Source organism: Ursus maritimus, unplaced genomic scaffold (genome assembly GCF_017311325.1).
Source record: "Ursus maritimus isolate PB19 unplaced genomic scaffold, ASM1731132v1 scaffold_2, whole genome shotgun sequence".
Classification (NCBI taxonomy): Eukaryota; Metazoa; Chordata; class Mammalia; order Carnivora; family Ursidae; genus Ursus; species Ursus maritimus.
The window spans coordinates 70,191,666-70,212,544 of NW_024424452.1; the positions used below are offsets into that span (position 1 = coordinate 70,191,666).

The window sequence follows — 20,879 nt, forward strand, 5'->3', positions numbered from 1 at the left end:
CTCTTTGGCCAAGCCGGCCCTTGGCCCGAAGCGCGCCGCACCTCGCTGAGCTGGGCTGGGGGCAGGAGCGCAGGGGCGGGGCGGGGGCGCGGCGCCTGGACCGCAGAGATAAGGCGGGCGCGGGGCTGACCTTCGGGCTCCGCCCGGCTCCGCGCCCCGCCTCCCCGCCTCCCCACCTCCCCCGCGGGCTGGACGGGCGGGGCGGACGCGCCACGCGCACGACCAATCGGCGGCGCCGGGGACGATTCAAAAGGCCGAAGGGCCAATGGCAGCCCTGGGCGGCCTCGCTGAGGGGCGGGGCGCGGCGCGCGCTCGAGAGCGGGGGCGCGGGCGCGGGCGCGGGCGCGACGGGCGGCGTCGTGCGCGCGGAGCCGCCGCCGTGTGCTGCTCGGCGACTGTCCCGGAGCCGTTCGCGTCCCGTCGCAGCCCGGCGCAGGTGAGCGTCCCCGTGCCCGCCACCCAGCGCGGCGCGGCCTCCTGGGGGCAGGGGGCGGGGGGCAGGGGGGAGGGGACGCGCGGCCCGGGCTTCCCCTGCAGGGGGTCGGCCGGGCCGCGGCGGAAGTGGAGCGGAGGTGGAAATCGCCGGCGCCTCCCTCCATTTTGGGCGCGCCGCGGCGGTGTCGGCCGGGAGGGCGGCGGTGGTGGGCCTCGGGCCCCTACGTGCGGCCGCGGCGGGGACGGGGGACGCGGGGAGATGCTGGGATGACGGATTCGCTGACGAGGGGGACGCGGGAGCCCGGCAGGCGGGACGGGGGACTCGGGGAGATGCTGGGACGAGAGATGTGCTGACGGGGACGGGGGACTCGGGGACGCGGGAGCCCGATGGGAGGAACGGGGGTACGGGGGCCCGGTAGGCGGGACAGGGAACTCGCGGGGACGAGGGATGCGCTGACGGGGACGCGGGGGCCCGGCTGGCGGGACGGGGGACTCGCGGGGACGAGGGATGCACTGACAGGGACTGGGGACCGGGGGACGCGGGGACGAGGGATGCGCTGACGGGGACGAGGCGCGGCTGCCGTCCGCCCTCGCTGTCACCCGGCCCCGGACTCCCACGCTCTGAAAGCGGATGGTGAAGAGGGCTGCGCGCGCTCGATCCTGTGTTTTCGCCGTTTAAGGCTTTTAAAAAAGTTCTCCTCGTGACACCGGCCCGCGGCCTCAAGGGGCACTTCTAAAGGCCTGAGCGCGGAGGGTCTGGCCCGGGATGACGGCTCCGCCCGGCGGAGGCGCTGCGGACTTCCCCTCCTCCAGCCCCGCAAGGGCCTCGGAGGCACGGTCACCTGCCGCACCTGCCGCGCCAGCCCCCGCGCCGCGTGCGCCGGTGCCCGCCCTTCGTGGCCGCAGCTGTGGCGGAGAGACCGGGAGCTGCGGGGCCGGAGAGGGGCCGGGTGTGGACGGAGCACCCCAGCTCAGCTGGTGATGGAGAGCTGTCTGGGGAGGAGGGGGAAGAGTGAGCCGCAGGGGAGTGGACCTTACCTTGGCATTTTCAGATTACTTGGGGGGGGGGGCGGGCCGTCTGCCCGGGTCGGCCTGGGCAGTGGTGTTTCCTCAGCATCCTGCCGTTGGGGCAGGGGGCGGGGGCGGGGGGCAAGGCCAGGCATTTGCGTTGCTGGCCTTGGGCCCTGGGCCCAGGTGTGCAAGGGAAGCCGGCAGACTTGCTTTGAGCCTCCCTTTGTCATTTGTATTTGGACTGGTCTGGAAAAGTGAAAGTGACCAAAGACCCTTGTAACACTGTGGTCTCTGATGGGCAGCATTCTGTGGTGTTAATAAATAGTAACATATTGGAGCCCAAATGTGTGAGGATCCCCCTGCTAATTGACAAGGAAGTTAGCCAGCATATGGCTTCGTAGTGAAAACCCGGGGTGGTGGTATTCAGTAAACAGACTTTTCCTTTCCACTCTTGGCTGAAACATCCCCTCGAAGTGAGGCCTTTCCGTGTGGGTCTGGACTGCATCAGGGGGGTGCATCGCGGCAGTGAGGCTGGTGTGACCCATCCCGGCTGATTCAGTCCCGCAGGAGATTCTGTTGGGAGGTGGCCGTGCTGTCACAAGTGTGGGAGGAGCTTGGGCAAAGTGGAGGTGCTCATAATGTTGTGGTTTCATCTTTTGGAACATTTGTTGATGGTACCACACTGGTCTCCTAGGGAGAGGGCTGGCTTGGGTTTTCTTCTTCAGCCACCATGGGAAACATCCCTGTGAAGTCCTGATTCTTGTCTTTTTTTTTTTTAAATTGAGCTTAGCGACCCAACAGATATCCACCACGTATCTTAATTTGTGTAACCCAAAATATTTAATCGAGTGACAGAAAGACGGCAGTAAATAAATGTTCAGAGAGGTACAGTATCTGCTCCAAGGGCTTTTTAAGAAATCATGTTTTCCAGTCTTTGAAGAGTTGTTTGAAACCTGAACGGCGTCTTCGTGTAGCAAGATGCAGTTGTCTTCTTTCAACCCTAGTTGAAAGCATCAGTCCCAGTAACAGCAGTGTGATTTTTAGGGGGTCCAGGGAGGAGGAGGGGCATGAGAGAAGAAGGGCACATTTCCTTCCTCTTTCTCAGTATTTGGAGACTCTCGGACCTGAATGTTGAAACAGGCAAGGTTTGCTGTTGTCACCTTCCTTTTTGTCCCCCTCTCTGTGGCCCAAGGTGTCCACTGCCCCTGCTTGCCAAGGGCCCTCAGGTGCCGCCTCAGCCAGGTGTGACTTCAGCCCCGAAGCTTCTGGCTCCTCTGCCCCTTGTCCGATCCCACAGCCCTTCATTAGCCCGTGATGCTATCTCAGGTGGGCGCGGGCAGAGAGCACCCTCTCCGCTTGCGTGTGATGACTGACACCCCCTAATCACTGGATAAGTGGCTGGGTTTGCTTTCATCTACCAACCCAGCTTCTATCTTTCTAAACAAGTGAAGTTTGTGAAGTATTTTCTCAGGCAATTAACAGTGAAGAAATGTGCTTATGAAAGGTTTCCCCCTGGAGGGGTGGGGTAATGCCACTGTGTCCTTCCTTAACTCCGGAGAGCTGCTGGGGTGCCCACACAGTGTTGGACAGTCGGCTCTGGACAGCGGTGGGCTGAGGAGGCCTACTCACGGGTCCAGTCTAGCCGGGGTTCAGCTGGCCAGAGGAAGGTGACTGGGGAGCATTTCTCTGCGGGACTGTCTGCTGCTTAGACCGGGCCCCAGCCTGTTCAGCTGCTGGTGCAGAAGGTGGGAAGCACTTGGTTTGGTCATGTGGCAGTGGGACTCTGCCGCTCGGTGGCCGGGGAAAGCTTGGGGCCCGAGAGCTGGAAGCACCCAGTGCCCGTTGATAATTGAAGAAGGGTGGCCAGTAGGCTGCACCGAAGTGGTCATTCCTGCAGGCTGAGGGTGCTTTCTTGGAGCTGTTGAAACGCGGCTCTGGGGCCGTGTGGAAAAGAATGTTGTAGCCACGGGTGGGTGCCTGCTGCAGGCCTGGGGGCTGCGCTAGGGTAAAGGCCAGGTGCGTGCCCACCCATGTGTGGTTGGCAGACTTGCTTGGGGTGCATTTGGGATTTTAGCTGTAAGACTTGAAAACTTTATGAAAGCACCCCAAATTTGCTATTCGTTATGGGTTTGGGATTATTTTTCGCCTTGTTGGTGGGTTATAGTCATGTTAATTATACATCCTTGATTTTCCCAGATGGTTGGTTTCTTAGAGTCTATTGTTTTTAATATAGGTAATGTGTTAAAAATTAAATACATTTTTAAAGGCTTTGTAAAACTATATGCAAATTGATTTATCTATCTATTGAAAGTAAACTCTGTGTCCAATGTGGGACTTGAACTCACGACCCAGAGATGAAGAGTCGCATGCTCTACCGGCTGAGCCAGCCAGGTGCCCTGTATGTGAATTTATGAATCAGAAAATGCATCCTTTGTAACGGTGGCTTGTTGAATAGCAAGAAATCTGGTCACTTGGGTGATGGCATTTTGCAGAGTGCAAACCAATTGGTGCCCTTCCATCCTGCTGCATCTTCATGTCACCGGCAGGTACCCCACTGGCGAGATCATCCTGTGTAAAGTGACTCCAGAAGAGACAGGCCCTAGCAGAAAGAACGGCCTCTGTGCGTCCCAGCTCTGCCGTTTCCTGCTGCCTATTTTTATGTCCTTGGAAAAAACAGTTAACATCTTTACACTTTGTTCTCACCTTTGGACTAAGGGGTCGGACATCCTCCCCCAAACCCCGAGGCCTTTCTGGTCCTAAAATCTTGGCCAGTTAAACACTTTGGAAAGTTGTATTTTAGTGTTCAGTCTGTGAAAAAAGACACATGTAAGTGTGTATACAGTGACTCCTTGTTTTTTTTCTTTTAAACTATTCAGACTGATTTTTCAAAATGCCGAGTAGGAAATTCGCTGACGGGGAGGTGGTAAGAGGTCGGTGGCCTGGAAGTTCGCTTTACTATGAAGTCGAAATTCTGAGCCATGACAGCCACTCCCAGCTCTACACCGTCAAGTACAAAGACGGCACTGAACTTGAACTGAAGGAGAGTGATATCAAGGTAAGTGCTCCTTGGCTTTGCTGGAGTCGGTTTATAGGCAGGGGAAAGAACTAGTGGTGTGTTTCTAGGTGTAGAGCGGTCAGTTCCGGCTGTGTGTGGAGGCGCGGGGCCGCTTTGCGGCTGCGGGTTGGGGAGGCTTGAGTACAGTGCTCTGTCCTGGTCCCAGAAGCTCCCAGTTCTGGGAGAAGACCTCCTCCTGTGGGTCATGTCCCTGGTGTCATGTGTTTGGTGAGGGAAGTTTGGCAGGTGGTGCTGGTGCGCACGGGGGTGAGGGTGGAACTGAGTCTTAGGGAGGGCTTGCAGAGGACACCCAGGTCAGTGCTGAGGCCAAATGGGGAAAACTTGGGGGATGGAGGTTCACGGCTCTGGCTAGAGACTTGGGGCGGTGGGAGGACACGGATGGCCAAGTGTGCGGTGTGCAAGGGCCAGCCGAGGGTTAACGGGAGCGGAACTGGAGGGACTGGGACTTCATTCTGACCACTGAGGATTTAACCAGGAGAGTGTCGTTAATTAGATTTAGGTCTGGCCCAGGGCTTCTCAGCCTCTCTGGTGGGGTCCTGGGCTTTAAATGATCTGGTCCATGGTGTAGAAGCGTTTCTGTAAAATACCATAAATGACTTACTGGGCACTTGGAAGAAAGATGTGCACAGTAAAAGCCCTAACTTTGTAGTGTTAGATTTAATAGGCATAAAATCACTATGAAATGCTATGAAGATTTCTCCACATCTAGTCTCAATTTCATTTTTTGTTGTAGATCAGTAAGAAACAGTTCTTGAACCCATATTCTCTGAACCACAGTTTGAGTACTCTGGCCTGGGGCTGGCAAAGCTTTTGAACAAAGGCGTTATGGGCCATGTAGTTTCTGCAGTGCGAGAGCAGCCGTAGGCAGTCTGGAAGTGAGTGGGTGTGGCTCTGTTCCAATAAAACTTTATGTAGACACTGAAGTGAGAATTTCAAGTAATTCCCATGTGTCACAAAGTTTCATGGTTCTTTTGTTTTTGTTTGCAATCATTTACAAAATGTTAGCTCCTGGGCCACAGAAAATCAGGTGGGAGAGAAGAGGGCGGAGCAAAATGTTGCTATTAAGTAACCCAGCCTTGCGCGTCCCCCCCACCCCCCCGCGCCCCCCGCTTTCCAGATCCGCCGGGGCGTGATGTTGAGAATGCACCTGGGGGACTAGGTTTCTTGTTACTGTGTGCAGTTCGCTTATCGCCTCATCTCAGTTTGACTCGGCATCAGTGACAGCTGCTCTTGTGCGTGCTGTTGGCAGAGCGCACAGCTAGGTGGTTCAGACACAGCCATTCCGTGGCCATACCTTCTGAGAAGGGTCAGGAGTGGAAAGGCCACACGTGTCCCGTGGGAGGTGGGCCACTATTGCGGCATCTGGTTGGCCTGGTCCAGCGGCCCTCGGCCGCCCTGACGCCCGGGTGGTCATGGAGTCGATGGTACCAGGCACGCCTTTGCACCCTCTTCTCATTCGGGTCCACCTTGTGCTAAAGCTCTGTGCCTTCTTGTCCCTCTCTAGCCTTTAACTTCCTTTAGACAAAGGAAAAGTGGCTCAACTTCCAGTTCTCCCTCCAGACGCCGAGGGAGTAGGTCAAGGTCGCGCTCCAGATCCCCGGGTCGACCACCTAGAAGTTCCCGGCGATCCGCCTCTGCTTCGCACCAGGCCGACATTAAGGAAATGAGGAAGGAAGTATTGGAAGTAAAGTTGACTCCGCTGGTGTTGGTGCGTGTTCCCGGGCTCGCGGGAGGCCTTTACCCTTGTCCGGGGTTCGGTCCCAAACCGTCTTCCCCTTCATGTGCGTGTCTACTCAGACTGTTTGTAGTGAGTCATACTCAAGGGCCAGGGAAGCATCGCATCCAGGGTGATGACTTTGGAAGATGATGTAAACACATGAAAGAATAGGAAGTATAATATTTTTAAATTCCAGTGGAAAAGAATGCGAGGTTACGAGAGTGCCACTTAACATCATCCTTTTAGAAAAAGCCGTGTTTAAACTTGGTACAGAGGTAGATTGTAGGCTGCACTGGAAAAGTTTTATAGTTTATAGAAGTTCATGTATAAAATAAGGAAATGTAACTGTGTGTTACAAAAACATATCCTTGGTGTCTTGGCATCGTAACTTTAACAGAATTACTTTCTGAGTTGAAGCTTGGAAAGGTCAGTGGACAGAACCTATAGGCCCATGTGCAAGGATATCTTAGATGATAGGCCAGATGGAAATGATTTTGAAGAAAAAGAATTGAATAAATATGATCTTTTATTCTGTTCACTTAATATTATCTCTTTTCTGGGTAAAATAGACACAGAACCCTAAAAAACTGGATTTAGGTATACACTGTTCTGTAGTCAGATTTTTAAATTTTAAAATATTAGGAAAAACGTGCATTCTATTTGTATACATCGGCTGCTGTATGGAATTGTTTGGCCACACCATAAATCCTCCAGTGGTGCTGTGACTGTTAACATCCGCTTCCTTATTGATGATAGGCATTTATCTTTTTCTCTAAATTTTCACCATTGTAAACAAATATTCTTATACAACATCTGATATTTCTTTAAGATCAGGGCTTAGAAGTGGAACTGCCAGGTCAGATGGGAGAGCAGATTCGAGGCTTTAATACCTGTGGCCAGATTGCCTCAAGGGGGTTTCTGCCAGTATCTGTAATTTTCTGCCAATATCTGCCTATTTTCTCATTCTGAGAATTATAATAATTTTGTTTTGGTCAATTTGATTGCCAAAGACTGTCCGCTCACCGCTTTTCCTTGCCTTTTGATGAGCACTGGTGAGCTCGAACATTGTCTCTTAGCAGCTCTCTGGGCCAGTCGGGACTCAGGTTAAGAAACAGATGCTGCGTGCTACTTTCTGTCACTTTTTCATTTTTAGCATTTAGTGACCATTCTGTGTTTACAGTGTGACCTTCTTACAGTCCCAGTGACCCGAGCCACAGACTGGCTGTGCTCCTCACCAGCAGAGCCCTGGGCCACCGTGTGTGCACTTGGAATTGAGGGTGGTGTGTCTCACGGGAAGGACCCTGCTGTGCTGCGTGTAGCTTTGACGGTCACGTGGACGCCTGATCGTGCAGTGACTTGCCTCCCTGTGTGCGCACCCTGTCCATCTGCGGTCAGCGCGGGGTGGGGCTGGCTGAGCAGCTGTGGCACGGTGTCACAGGGGTTGCCTGGGATTATGTGGCGGATATCGGAGGAAAGGAGAGCGTGGTATTTACGTGGCTCCATCTGCTGAGTGGCTGCTGGTGCTTTGGTGGACTTCATTGTACGTTGACTGTTTGCACCGCTCAGTTTGACTCTGATCTGAGCGGTTTGACTCCGATCTGAGCTAGAACTTGACACTATCTCATTGCGGCCCTTTGCCAGCGGGCCTCCCAAAGACATTTTTAACTTACTTTCCTCCTCCTGGTTTATTAGTGTTCTCATTTGTCGGTGATGCAGAAAGGAGCAAAGTGACAGATTTCAGCCAGGCATTGCCTGAAAAATCTTGCAAGCGAACACACTTCCCTGGTTCAGTCCGATGAGCAGTTCCTCCGCAGCCTAAAGAAGATGCAGGGTTGAGGAGAGGAACACAGGCAGGGGGCGCTTAGGGCTCCGGAGAAACCAGGCAGCGGGAATTCAGCAAGGAGGGGGTCTGCAGGTCACTGGCGGCACTAAGTACCCATCCTGTCTTAATTTCCCCTTGGTGGCTATTTTGGGGCAGTGAATGTCTCTCCTCCCCCCTTTTTTAACCACTCAATGAACTAATTGACCAATTTTTACTTTCTCTAACTCCTAGCATATATTAGAGTATCCGGCATTGAACAATGACATTGTAACACTCAGTCTAATTATGTTTAAAAGAGAAAAGATCTCGTGTAGAGATCTATACCGTAAAATCCAATCTTTCCAAGACTGGAAAATTCTAATCAATTTTATTTCTTTTCCTTTTTAACAAAAGTATGCTGAAATCCCTTAGAATCAAAGCTGTGAGAATCTTTGTTTTATTGCTCGACTTCATAATAGCAAATTTTTGCCACCATGGTCTTTTTAATAAGGTATGATTCTTACGTTTACAGTGGTTTGTATTCTTCACCGTAGAAGCCGTTTGGAAACAGCATCAGCAGATACAACGGGGAGCCTGAGCGCACAGAGAGGGATGGCCTGCCTCACAGAAACACCGAGGTATGGGCTGTCCTTCTCGTCTTCGGCACTTGACCTCTTTGTGAATGTGACTTTCCCTCAAGAGTCACAGTGAACACCATAACATTCTCTTACAATCTTTTCTAAAATTCTGTTTTTAAATTAAGACTGAATATTATTTAACAAATTTATTCTTGTGAGTAAATGGCTGTATTAAGATGCTGAATCAGTTAATGTGGTAGCATTAATGATAATTATTGACTGTAAACATTTCTCATTTTTATTTTTATTTTTTTTTTTTATTTTTTATTTTTTTTTAAAGATTTTATTTATTTATTTGACAGAGATAGAGACAGCCAGCGAGAGAGGGAACACAAGCAGGGGGAGTGGGAGAGGAAGAAGCAGGCTCATAGTAGAGGAGCCTGACGTGGGGCTTGATCCCGTAACGCCGGGATCACGCCCTGAGCCGAAGGCAGACGCTTAACCGCTGTGCCACCCAGGCGCCCCTCTCATTTTTATTTTTTAATTAGGAAAAATTCCATTTGTCGGAAGAAAGTAGTTACATACCTACACAGCATAGCCTTCGGCCAAGAAGAGAGGAGATCAAATTAAAAGACATAGATTCTAAGGAAGAAAACATTGTTGCAACAAAAGGATCTACATTATTGAAAACCTCTGAAGGGCCAGCCACGCAGACCAAGGACCTGGAGTTCGGGGGAGTCCCTGGTAGGCGGCAGCTCCGGGCTTAGCGTGGGGAGGGGGGAGGGGGTGAGCGCGGGTGCAGCAGTGCCGGGAAGGAAAGGCCTTCCTCTGAAGGAGTGGGAAGCAGGCCAGGGCTTGAGCCCGGGGTTGGGGAGAGGGGCTGGGGAGGAGCCTTCCAGGCAGAAGGAATAGCAGGTGCAAAGTCCTGCAGCAGGAGCATTTTTGAGGATCGTCCTAGAGTGGGGAGGGTGCGTGTGGCTGTACTTACAACTTCCAGCAATCTCTGAGTAGCTTTGAACAAAGAAATGCAGAAGGTAAAGGGAAGGTTGGCGTGGGAGGTGTATGCGGAGGAGGGCGAACTAGTTAGGGACAGGAAAATGGACTAATGAGGCCCGAGGGGTGGAGCCGAGCACAGCCGAGCCAGTGGGCAGAGGCCCTGTACGGGGATTGGGGTCAGGGTGTCTGCCCAACCTTCCCGGCGGTTTGGCTGCGAGCATCCAAGATCGGAAGTGTCCAGAGGCTTAGTGTTCTGAAGTGGGTAATAATTTGAAAGTGATGAAACTTCACGTAAAAGAAATACTAGTAAAAGAAAATACTTTCAGCCAGAGGATTCAAAATCCTACCTGGCTTACTTGCCATGTGTCCTGTGAGTTGTCCGTGTGTGGGCTGGCCGGGCTGTGGGCGGTGGTGTCCGGCCTCACTGTGTCTGCGCACGCACTCCGTGAACGGGGTGCGGCCCTAAGTGCTGGAAACGTAGCACTAGAACGTTTGCTTTTTTACGATTAGGCTGTTAAGTTCTAGATGTTCCGATCTCTAGTTTTCTGGAATCTCAACATGTCTGCTCCCGTGGCTGCTGGATGTTAAATGCTTTAGAGCCTGGTCTGTGAGGTGGCGTCGGCCGATGGGCCGTCACGGGGCCGGGGGCGCTTGCCCGCCGGGCACCCCAGGTAGCCGGAGGACGGCCCGTTGGCCGTCGGTGTCAGACGGTTAGCCAGCCTCCGGTTCTGCCTTGACGAAGTGAAAACACTAGCTAAACTGCACTCAAGTGCGAGCCTTAGCTGGTCACTGGTCGTCCGCAGGTGTGTTTCTCATCATGCTCGGCCTGCCCGCCTTCCTCTTCCTGTTGCTGTTGCTGTGCAAACAGAAGGAGCCCAGTCTTCTGAATTTCCCGCCTCCTTTGCCAGCTTTGCCTGATTTGTGGGAAACCAGAGTGTTTGGGGTCTACCTCCTCTGGTTTTTTCTTCAGGCTCTGTTCTACTTACTGCCGATCGGGAAGGTAAGTTTCCGTTGGGAGGGCACGTGGTCGTGGGTCGCCTCCCCCCTTCAGCATTTTTAGGGTAAAGCTCTGCCGTAAAAACACATTCAGATTAACTTAGGTAAGCCTGCTTCAGACTAGATAACGTTTAATAAGCAAAGCAGTTTTACGGTTAAAGATTTTGTAGATGTGCGTGTATGTGTGTATTTTCACATATTTACAGGCTACAGCCAGCGCAGTCGTTAGGTAAGGATCCTACAGGGGTCGCTGGAAATCAGCCTGCCCCGGGGGTCTGCTCACACTATGATCTCCACCAGGCCTGACCCTTCACCTGGGTCCCCTTTCGTAGCCAGTGAAAGGGAAGCGGAGTCTGGCCCGAGACAGGACACCACGTTAGTGCTTTCTGTCCATGCGCGTTGCAGCATCGCTGAATAGTCATTTTGGGGAGTAGAATGTGGCGGCCATCGGGCAAGTGGACTTTTTATTTTCACTCATTCTGATGGAGACGTGTGTTTCTTGAGTGTGTGTTGGGGGTACTGCGCGTGACTACAGAGGAACAGACGAGCGCTCCTGACCCAGAAGTGCTCACAGTCTCTTGGAGACAGAGAATGTGGGGAATGGCTGAGGGAGCGAGGGAGCATGTGTGAGGACGAGTCTGCAGGCGGCAGGTGAGCCGGGCTAGCCAGGCTCAGTGTGGGGGGCCGCGGACAAGGACCTCAGCCACGTGGGACGACGGGCTTGTGCTCTGTCCCTGCAGACGTCGGAGCTGGAGGCGGACAAGATGAGGACAGTTTCCAAGTCCGCGCAGGCCGCTGGTGCCCGTGGGGGGCGGGGGGTGCACTGGCCCAGCAGCCTCGTGCCCTGAGCAGTTTCTCGGAGATGTACATGTCAGCGGACCCCTCGAGGTTCCCCGCATGACGTGCCACTGACTGCCTGTGCTGTAGATGAGGTATGGATGTTGGTAGAGCGTTGTGCTTTTTAAAGCTTTAAATTAAAAAAGAATTTTTTTTTCCTTTAAGGTTGTGGAAGGAATGCCTCTTACTGATGGAAGAAGACTCAAGTATAGATTGAATGGTGATTTTTTTTTTTTTAACACTCCGATTTGATGATCGCTCAGAGCCCGTGAGCGGTATGCTCTTGCGTGTGTCCGAGCCGCTGGCTGCCGTGGGGACTGGTGTGATCTCAGCCGTGGGCTCCACGTGCCGGGTGCAGTGACAGCCCCTCGGGCGCTCCTGCCGCCACCTGGTTTGATTTTCCTACTAGTACTTAAGGCTCATTGAAGTGATTGTACTTGTCTGTGTATTTTACCATCTGGGGTCACTGCCAGGCCCGGGAGGTCCCATTCTGCCTGGGCTTCCTGGCCGCTCCTGCCCCGGGAGCCGAGGGCCGCCCTCCTTTTGCTGCAACCGCTGTGCTTCTGCCGGGACCACTGTCCCCCCGAGTGTCTGATGGCAGCTGCTTCATCACTGTCACGTCTCTGCTCGGAGAAGCCCTAGGGTCCCTTTCTCTCCTTTTTTATATTTTCTCTTTTAATTATTATTTTTAAAAGATTTTATTTGAGAAATTGAGAGAGAGAGCATGAGTGGGAGGGAGCCGCAGACGGAGCGGGACCATCTGAGCAGGGAGCCCGACACGGGACTCGATCCCACGACCCCGAGATCACGACCTGAGCCGAAATCGAGTTGGCATCTTAGCCGACTGAGCCACCCAGGCACCCCTAGTTACAATTTTCAACTGCTAAGATTGCCCTAAAGACTTGAGAGGTGTGTTTGGCACCGTTCTGTTAATGGTTGGGTCTGAGGGTTAGGATTCTGTGAATTTTGAGATCCTTGTCAACTTTCTAATAGTGAATTTCTGTGTACCTTTCAGCTTTCTCTTAACTAAAAGCACATAGTAAATGTTGGGAACGCACAGGAATAGCTCCAGTATGGTAGCCTGTGAAACCCGAGCGCGCCGGGCTCTGTCCGGAAGGTTACCCGCGGTGCCCGCACGCCGAGCCCGACGACGGGACGCTGCGCGTTGTATGGGGATGGACGTCTCATGCCGCCCGGGTTCACGTTTCTGTGTCGCCCTGTTTCTAGGGTTCTATGCTTTCCTGCTGAGCGCCGCGGCCGTCGGGGCAGCTGCGTACTGGGGCGCGGAGCTGCTGTACGTGTACTGGCACTTCCTGCAGCTGGCGCTGGCCGCCCTCGCCTTCGCCGCGGGCCTCAGCGCCTACCTGGCCGTGCGGGCTGCGGGGGCTCCCCCGGCCGCCCTGGCCCCCGCCAGCTCCGGTGAGCAGCGCGCCCCCGCCCTCCCGCCTGCCTAGTCGGTTCTCTTCCTCTTTCAGTCACACCGTGACGAGTAAGACCTTTTCTTGTCGTGACTTAATGTGTAGGCACCAACGTTTTAGTAATGTCAGCATCACAATTTAGGACGATTTTCTCCTTTGGTCTCAAATAGTAAACATCCTTAAAAAGACTAAGCCCAGTCACGGAGATCACAAATCAGTTGATTCTGACCTAAAGTGTTCAAACATTTTAAGAAATGAAGTTGCTTATTTCAGAAAATTGTGAGTCTACATTTTAAAAAAGCTCCGGTTCCCTTAAAATCAGGGGCTCTGGCCCTCGAGGCCTCGCTGCTTCCAGATGGGTCCTCACGGCCCGTCCTCACTGGCACACCTGCCCGCGCTGCCACCTGCTGGACCCCGAGGGGCCGCCTGGGACCCCGGACGGTAGACAGCAGTGCTTTTTGTAAGCCTCCTATTTGCCGCACTGTTTGCATAAGAACTTCTCCTTTCCAGGAAATGCCATCTATGATTTCTTCATCGGCCGCGAACTTAATCCTCGGATTGGTACTTTTGATCTCAAATACTTTTGTGAATTGCGCCCGGGATTGATCGGATGGGTATGTTGTCGTCTTCTCTTTAAATTTCAATTCACATTGTACACATAAGTCTTGCATTTAGAAATAATTGTAGACCCCTTCGAGGAAGCTGTGGGGTTTTAGGAATAATTTTAGCTGTTTTTAGGAATAATTGTAACTTTCCACAAATCTGTATTTGAAGTATTTTGTTCCTGCAGATAGAGTCCACAGGGTTAAGATGCCCTGTCACAGGTTATGAAACATTAGGGTTTGTTTTATTCTAATTATATCGTATATTTATGTAGGAACACGATAGCGTAGGTAAATTTACATAAGAAAAAATATATTCTCGTCATCTTTAAAAAGAAAACAAAACAAATTTTTACCTAATTTTAGACCTTGGGGGAGTTGCAAAACAGAGACAGGATTCCCTTCTGCACCTCACTGGTCCCCCATGTGAACGTGGGGCAAAACCACGTAGCCTCGAGGCCAGCAAATTACCGTTCTTACAGTATTACCAGCTAAACCCACAGGCCTGTTGAGTTTCCCCCCTTTTTCCACTGTTGGCCTTTTTCTGTCCTGGGACCCTTGCTGGGCAGGCCTCCAGTGCACGTGGCTGTGACTCGGCTTTGTCTCCTGGCGTCTTTCCCTGGCTCTTGTGACCTTGCCACTTGCAGCATGCTGGTCACATACCGTGTAGGGGGCCCGCTGTCTTCTCATGATTGGTGTAAGTGATGCATTTTTGACAAGAGTACCATGGAGGTGACCGCGTGTCGTTCCTGGGGTGTCACACCTGGGTTCATGGTATTGACGTCTCGGCCCTGCAGGTCACTGCGTGATCAGGTGGCCTCTGTGACTTTCTCAGCAGTGAGGTGACCGTCTCCCCCGGTGGTAGCGAAGGGTCTGGGGAGGCAGTCTGAGACGGTACTTGCCCCTTTTCTTTTAGGTGGTTGTGAACTTGGTGATGCTTTTGGCTGAGATGAAGATACAGAATCGAGCCACTCCATCCTTAGCGATGATTTTGGTGAACAGTTTCCAGCTCTTGTACGTGCTGGACGCACTCTGGAACGAGGTAATTCAGTTTAGGAGCAGAGGCTTTGGGAGTCAGGCGGCTTCGAGTGCGGGTGGTGACCTGCCTGCCCGCTCGGAGCCTCGGCCTCCCACCCCGGGTGAGGGGGGTGCACCCCTCCCAGGCTGGTGAGGAACAGGTGGGTGTCCGTCCACGGGGTGCCTTGTGCGGACATGGGGAGCGCTAATGCCTGTAAGTGGGAATTTGCTGGTGCTTCTGTGCGTCTCAGCTGCTCCTTGGTGCGAGATATTTAAGATCTGTGGGTGGGACGGGTTCATAAATAAATCTCAGTTTCTTAATTACTGCATCAAATGAAAGATGGATAATCACTGAATTAGGATAGTGCTTTTTGGATTGTCAAGAGGCAGCTAGTTCTTACCTACTGGGAGATGTGTTTTATTGTTGGTATTTGGAAATACACAGACTAGCTCTGGCCAGAGAGAGAGTCAGAAGTCCTGATAATCAAGGAAACCGGTTTACATCAAGCCGGGTTCCTAACCTGTGGCTTTCCTCACGCTGAGAAGCCATCCGTGTTTTCTGCTCCTTGAAGATGCTTGGTCTCAACTGAACACATTCCCCTTGAAAATAATCTAGTCCTTAGGTTGGTTTCCCACCCATGTTACCAATTTCCTGGTGTCTTTGTAATTCGTGCCTCCAGATGCCAAGCTGAGTTTCTCTGGTTTTAGAAACAGAACTGGCAGCCTGACATGACGGTGTCACAGAGCAAGTTTGCAGGACAGTCTGTCGGCATCTGGAGTCCGAGGTGACTCCTGCGGGCCGGGGGGTTGGTGGGCCAGGCTGGCCGCCGAGCACGCTGTCGGGGTGACTCGGAAAGCCCGAGGCTTGTCTCCCAGTAATCTTCCTTCTCTTTGGGAGGGCTGGGGACTTTAGGGGTCAGGAAGCTACGAGTGCCAGGTCACGGCTCTGCGTGGAGCTCCTGCGGCCTCGCATGGTCTGCATCTCCTCCTGGGGAGATGTGCTTTTGGAAGGAAACCCCGATGTCGGAAGTGCGCCGGGTCGTGCGGGCGCAGTCCCCTGCTGTCGGGTGACAAGTGGCTCCCCGGGGCTGGTAGCCTGAGCCGGATGAGGCTTCCCTATTGCTTCATCTCAGAGGCTTTTTTTTTTTTTTTAAACTTTCTGGTAGCTCGTCAGTGATTAGTAATTCATTCTAGTTTCTTCCCCCTTCCAGCTTTCTGACCCGCGGTGGTGGTCACTGCTGACGTGGCTGGAGAGGCGTAGGTCCTGGATGTGTGGCCATGTCTGCTCTCGGGGCTGGGAAGGGGCGCAGTCAGGCAGGGCAGTCCCCACGCGTGGGCAGCACCCGGCCTTTTGGAGCAGCGGGCTTGGGCTTGGGCCACCTCGGGCCTCTGGCCACTGCCACATGCCCCGCGGAGTCTGAGCCTCCACCTGACTAGGTTGGGTGACCGGAAGGAACCGACAAGAGCGATGAAACACCAGTGAGCGTTCCCTGGCGTCTCTGTGGGGTGCTGCCCCGGGGGTCCCCTTGCTGTGCCGGCTCCCTCCAGCGCTCGTTCCCCCATCCCCGTCGTCCCCGGTGCGTGCCCAGGAATCACCTGCAGGACTGACACACCCCTTCTGTGTCCCGTGGTCTTTCTGGCACAAAACGGTCTTTGGACCACGTTGTTTCTTTAGCCTGAGCCAGCGCTCCTTCCCAGGGCGCACACTTGCTGCTTTTCCTTCTCTGTAGAGATTCCCTCAGGGAATCTCAGGGCCTCCTGAGTTTTGACCTTGGTGACATCCAGAGTCTGGCCTGCATGTGCAGCGGCGCGTGTGCTTGCGCGAGTGCAGCCTAGATGGAGGAGGACGGCAGGCACCTCGCCGTGCGGCCTGGCGGCCTGTGTGCGAGGCGGACGTGGAAAGGCAGACCGCGACGGGAAGGTAGATTGGCACACGTGGAGTGGACGCAGAGGCAGTTGGCGACGTTGTTATTCCTCCAGCAAACCCCGAGAACACTTACTGCAGAGCAGGCGAGCGGTGTGCTGGAGGGATGAGGTGACAACACGGGGTCCCTGCCTTTCCTCCTGTGGCCCAGTGTGGGGAGTGGCAGGGCCAGTACGGGACATGCCTCATTCGCTTTAGCCTGCGAGCAGGTGCGGCATTGAGAAGCGCCTGGTCTGGTCCGGGGGGTGGGGGTAGCTCGGGGGGCTGTAGGCTGAGGTCGGGGAAAGGTTCTCTGGGCAGAAGCAGGAGGCACCAGCGGCCTTTCCGAAACGTGTTATTTCCACATCGTGGAGAGAACGGGTATGATGACTGGAGATGGAGGCGGCAGAGTGACCAGGTGGGGGACACCTGCTGTTGAACCAGACCCTCCCCCCACCAAAACACTTTTGGTTGGTGTGCCCTCCCATAGCTCTGTAGGAATTTGACTAGAAAACAGTACTTTATTTGTATACCTGAAACACAGAAGCTGTCAAAGGTCTTTACAAATGGCTTTTCCCACTCTTTCCTCACAGGAAGCGTTGTTGACAACCATGGACATCACCCACGATGGGTTTGGATTCATGCTGGCTTTTGGAGACTTAGTGTGGGTTCCCTTTATCTACAGCTTTCAAGCCTTTTATCTCGTCAACCATCCCAATGAAGTGTCCTGGCCCATGGCCTCTCTGATTATTGCTCTGAAACGTGAGTACCGACTTGAGTCTCTGCGCGTTAGTGTCGTGCACCGAGTCTCGTCTCTGGCACCTGCACGTTGTAATGTGCCCTTTTCAGTGGCCGTAATCAGGTTTGCAGTAGTTTGTGATGGGTCAGGAACATAAAACCAATCTTGCGCTTGCAGAGAGCATGGATGCTTCGTCCTTCGGTGGCTTTTCCTTTGCAGGGCCTGCTCTTTCGGGTGGGCACCTTGGAAAGCAGGAAGGTTGGTCCTGCCGCGCTGGGCCCACCTGCTCTCAGATGTGTGAGGCCTGCGCGCGCCAGCGGGGGACTTACAGCCCCAGGAAGGTCATGCTGAAGGCAACGTCTCTGGGGACCATCAGTCAGTGTTCACTCACTGGAGGCTAGGCTGTTTGATCTCAAGTGTGAGCTGGGGGGGAAGTGTGGGGAGGGGGCGGGCGGGCACGGAGGAGCGTCAGGGTGGCTCTTCTCCTAGGACACTGTTTGTTAAATGCCCGCACCCGAGGCAGTGTAGGAAAATCAGCATGAGCTTCAAATATAGCGAGTTTTGCTACACTAACTACGCGGCAAAAGAAGAAGTTCCAGGTATTGATTAAAAGTAGGATTTCGTTTCATCACTGGTTTGGTTACCCATGCTCAGCACGCCTGGGCGTCGCTCGGAACGCTGTGCGTGGAGTTTACGGGTCAGCGCCTAGCGCTGTCCGGAGGCTGGATGACAGGAGGCAGCGGTACGTGAGGGCCTGTTAGACATTTGAAATCGGAAATAATCAGCTTGTGGGCTCACGGTGGGATCTGCGGGCATTTCTGCGCAGGTCATCCCGGTGCTGGCTCGGAGCTGTGGTTTGAGTCCTGCAGCGTCCGTGTCCGGCTCGTAGGTGCTAGAGGACGGGACGTGCCCTGCGTTCAGTTCTGCCGGACGCCAGCTTGGTGGGATTACAGCCCGGGCTGTATTCGGTTTTATTTGTGGATGTAACTGTACTGGTTGGTTTTGCATCCCCCCGCCCCGGTGGATGGTGAAATTTCAAGATCGTTATCTTATTTTGACATTCTGAGATTGAGTTCTTAAGAACAGTTCAAAACCTCTCAACGTATTCCATCCTTTGGAAGTTTCCTCAGAGCATAGAAATCATTTCTAAGTGAAATTACAAATGTTCTTAAATATTTGATTATATCAATCTAAATTATTAACATGAAAGTTTTAAAAAATTACAGTTTGTGGATATGTAATCTTCCGATGTGCAAATTCTCAGAAAAATGCATTCCGGAAAAATCCCAATGATCCAAAGCTCGCACGTAAGTACCGGTTTATATTTATGTTATGTACGTCACATAGAGATTTCGTGTCTCTATTTGTGTAGAGTCATTATAAATATATTTTTATTTTCATCCAGATCTAAAAACCATCCATACTTCCACTGGAAAAAATCTTCTAGTTTCTGGATGGTGGGGCTTCGTTCGTCACCCCAATTACTTGGGTGATCTCATCATGGCCCTGGCGTGGTCCCTGCCCTGTGGTGAGCACCGCATGGGGGTGCCGTGTTGGGGGCGGCGGGCAGAGTTGGGGGCTCGCACTCCCCTTGGCAGAAGGAGCTCCCACACTTGCCAGTGTGCCTGATGGCTCTCTTTCTAAGCCGAGTGAGGGGAGTGGACTCGAGGACTCTGAAGGCCAGGAGAGGACGGGCGTGTGGGAGGGCGCAGTCGTCCCCGTCCCCTGGAGAGCCCGGCATGCAGACGCCACCTCCACCTTCTGCCACGTGCCCGTGCGGGGTGGGAGGTTTCCCCATCCTAGGGAAAAGGGGAGCAACCTAGGGAAAAAGGTTCACTTGGGAGGATTGGGGGGAAAACAGGGAAGGCGCTGTGTGGGATCATGAAGACCCCTCACGCGTCTGCTGTCGCGTTCCGCAGGATTTAAGCACATTCTGCCCTATTTCTACGTGATCTACTTCGCCGTGCTGCTGGTGCACCGCGAGGCGCGCGACGAGCGCCACTGCCGGAGGAAGTACGGGCTGGCCTGGGAGCAGTACCGCCAGCGCGTGCCCTACCGCATCGTCCCGTTCGTCTACTAGCGCGGCCGCCTTGCCGGGCGCCGCCGGGCTCTCGAGCCAGGACTGTGGGGCCAAGCGGTCCGGTTAACCTCGCCGGGTTTGTTATTACATCACAACGACGCACAGGAGGAAACAGGTAAAGGTGTGAGGATTTGCTTTCTAATGGGAAATGGTCAATTCTTAAAGTCTTGTAAACGCACTGAAAATACCATTGGAAAGTCGTCAAAAGCCACAGACACCAAATTGTGATTTTGTCAGTGGTATTTCTTATGTGAAACCAACTGTGACCTTTGAAGCACGTTTATGTTTCCTTATATTCAGAGAAGAGAATGTTCATCCATTTCCTTTTGAACGACATCATTTCCTAGTTAGGTGATTTGTACGTAGACCCTGGCTGGCCCTGCATTAACTGCTCTCTGGGAAGGGGGGGTTGTTCGCAGCCGTGGATGAAGGGAGATCGTCAGGGGCAGTCTGCTTACCCTTAGCTTCTAGAACCGCATTTGAAAATGTAAATACGTAGCTTTCATGTAATATATGGGAACTTCAGATTTTTCTGTACAGTATTTTGAATGTGAAATAGGACTAAGTATCTTTTTAATGAAAACATTTGCAGTATTTTAAATTAAGTTTTATAAAGTAATACATGTCAATTAAAAATTGCAAAACAATTAGAATTCATTTAACGTTGTATAAAGATGCTGTTAAAACTAGGAAGGGTATTTTTCTTAATCCAAAGTTTGTGAATTTGGCTTCGCTACCTCAACCGCGGCCGTTCGTTTGCCTTTATAAACTGTTGCTGATAGAAAAAAAAATAGAATATATATTTTTGCAGTAACATCACTATTTAAACATTTTTACACAGATTGGTGTTTGAAAACTTGCCATTTCAGGCTGATATTTTTGTATTTTTTTTTTTTTACTTAAAATAAAACTGTGGTTTTGCTACTGTTGAGGCCATGCCGCTCATACTGTATTTGTGCGTCCCCTAGAGTCCCAGAGCACGGCTCCCGGTAAAGGAGGGGGCGTTCTTCTAAGCGCAGGCGTTCAAAACCATTTCTCTAGTTTGGTCTAGCACACGTGTGTAGGGTCGCTCTAGCTATTAAGTTCTAGTTGAGAGAGTCTCATTAATTGTCCTAGAATGGAACAGTAGCAAATTCACTAAAATTTTGTGTTCAAAATTAAATTGTCCTCAGTATCTTAAATATAGGGGAATCTAGTAAACATCGTGTGTATGTTTGGGTTTTTAAGGATGCATTTTACGTACAAGACACTTGGGTGTGACGCCCGTTGTGGGCGGCCGCTGGACGGTGTGGACCGGGCTCCGTCAGTGTGATCACCAAGGCGGCTTGCTCTTGAAACCTTGTTGAGGGGACTTTGTCCGTGTCTTCTTCTCACTGACGTAAGCAGGCAGTTTTTTGATTATGCTTTTCTCCTGGTGTCGGAAAGAGGGTCTCCGCGTGTCCTGTGCTCGACTGACCAAGGAAGCTGTGGGTCAGGAAGGAGGACATTTCACTCTTTCTCTGGTAATGAGAAAAGAGCTTTTACCAGCATAGTGCTGCCGTTTCTGGGTATCAGCTACGATTTGTTGTTCATTTTGTTTTTGACACATTTGACAAGTTGAATGATGAAGTTTTAAGTTGGAAATAAAGTTGAAAATAAAGATGTTGACCTTTGCACCTGAGAGCCTCTTTTCC

The 20,879-nt window shown here is 52.5% G+C and overlaps 1 protein-coding gene across 2 annotated transcripts; it reads left to right on the forward strand.

Annotated features, from left to right (window-relative positions):
• Window positions 1-314: 314 nt before the first annotated feature.
• Window positions 315-20,851, forward strand: LBR (lamin B receptor). 2 transcript variants are annotated; one of them, XR_005836343.1, is made up of 15 exons: window positions 315-436; window positions 4,323-4,501; window positions 6,027-6,230; window positions 8,595-8,678; window positions 9,167-9,362; window positions 10,418-10,614; window positions 11,613-11,667; window positions 12,675-12,866; window positions 13,376-13,479; window positions 14,384-14,509; window positions 16,981-17,149; window positions 18,353-18,433; window positions 18,532-18,654; window positions 19,046-19,321; window positions 20,434-20,851. XR_005836343.1 is itself a non-coding variant. In XM_040636130.1 (14 exons), the coding sequence occupies exons 2-14, from the start codon at window positions 4,337-4,339 to the stop codon at window positions 19,204-19,206; spliced, it is 1,857 nt and encodes a 618-aa protein (XP_040492064.1). In that variant the 5' UTR covers window positions 315-436; window positions 4,323-4,336; the 3' UTR covers window positions 19,207-20,851. The 2 variants fall into 2 exon arrangements, 1 of the variants encoding a protein (XP_040492064.1); XM_040636130.1 differs by having other exon boundaries at window positions 19,046-20,851.
• Window positions 20,852-20,879: the final 28 nt, after the last annotated feature.

Coding starts and splice junctions, on each gene's coding strand:
- LBR (XM_040636130.1), top strand. CDS start 4,337: ATGCCGAGTAGGAAATTCGCTGACGGGGAGGTGGTAAGAGGTCGGTGG. Junction 9,363..10,417: donor GGAGTTCGGGGGAGTCCCTG/GTAGGCGGCAGC, acceptor GGTCGTCCGCAG/GTGTGTTTCTCATCATGCTC. Junction 11,668..12,674: donor ACTCAAGTATAGATTGAATG/GTGATTTTTTTT, acceptor CCCTGTTTCTAG/GGTTCTATGCTTTCCTGCTG.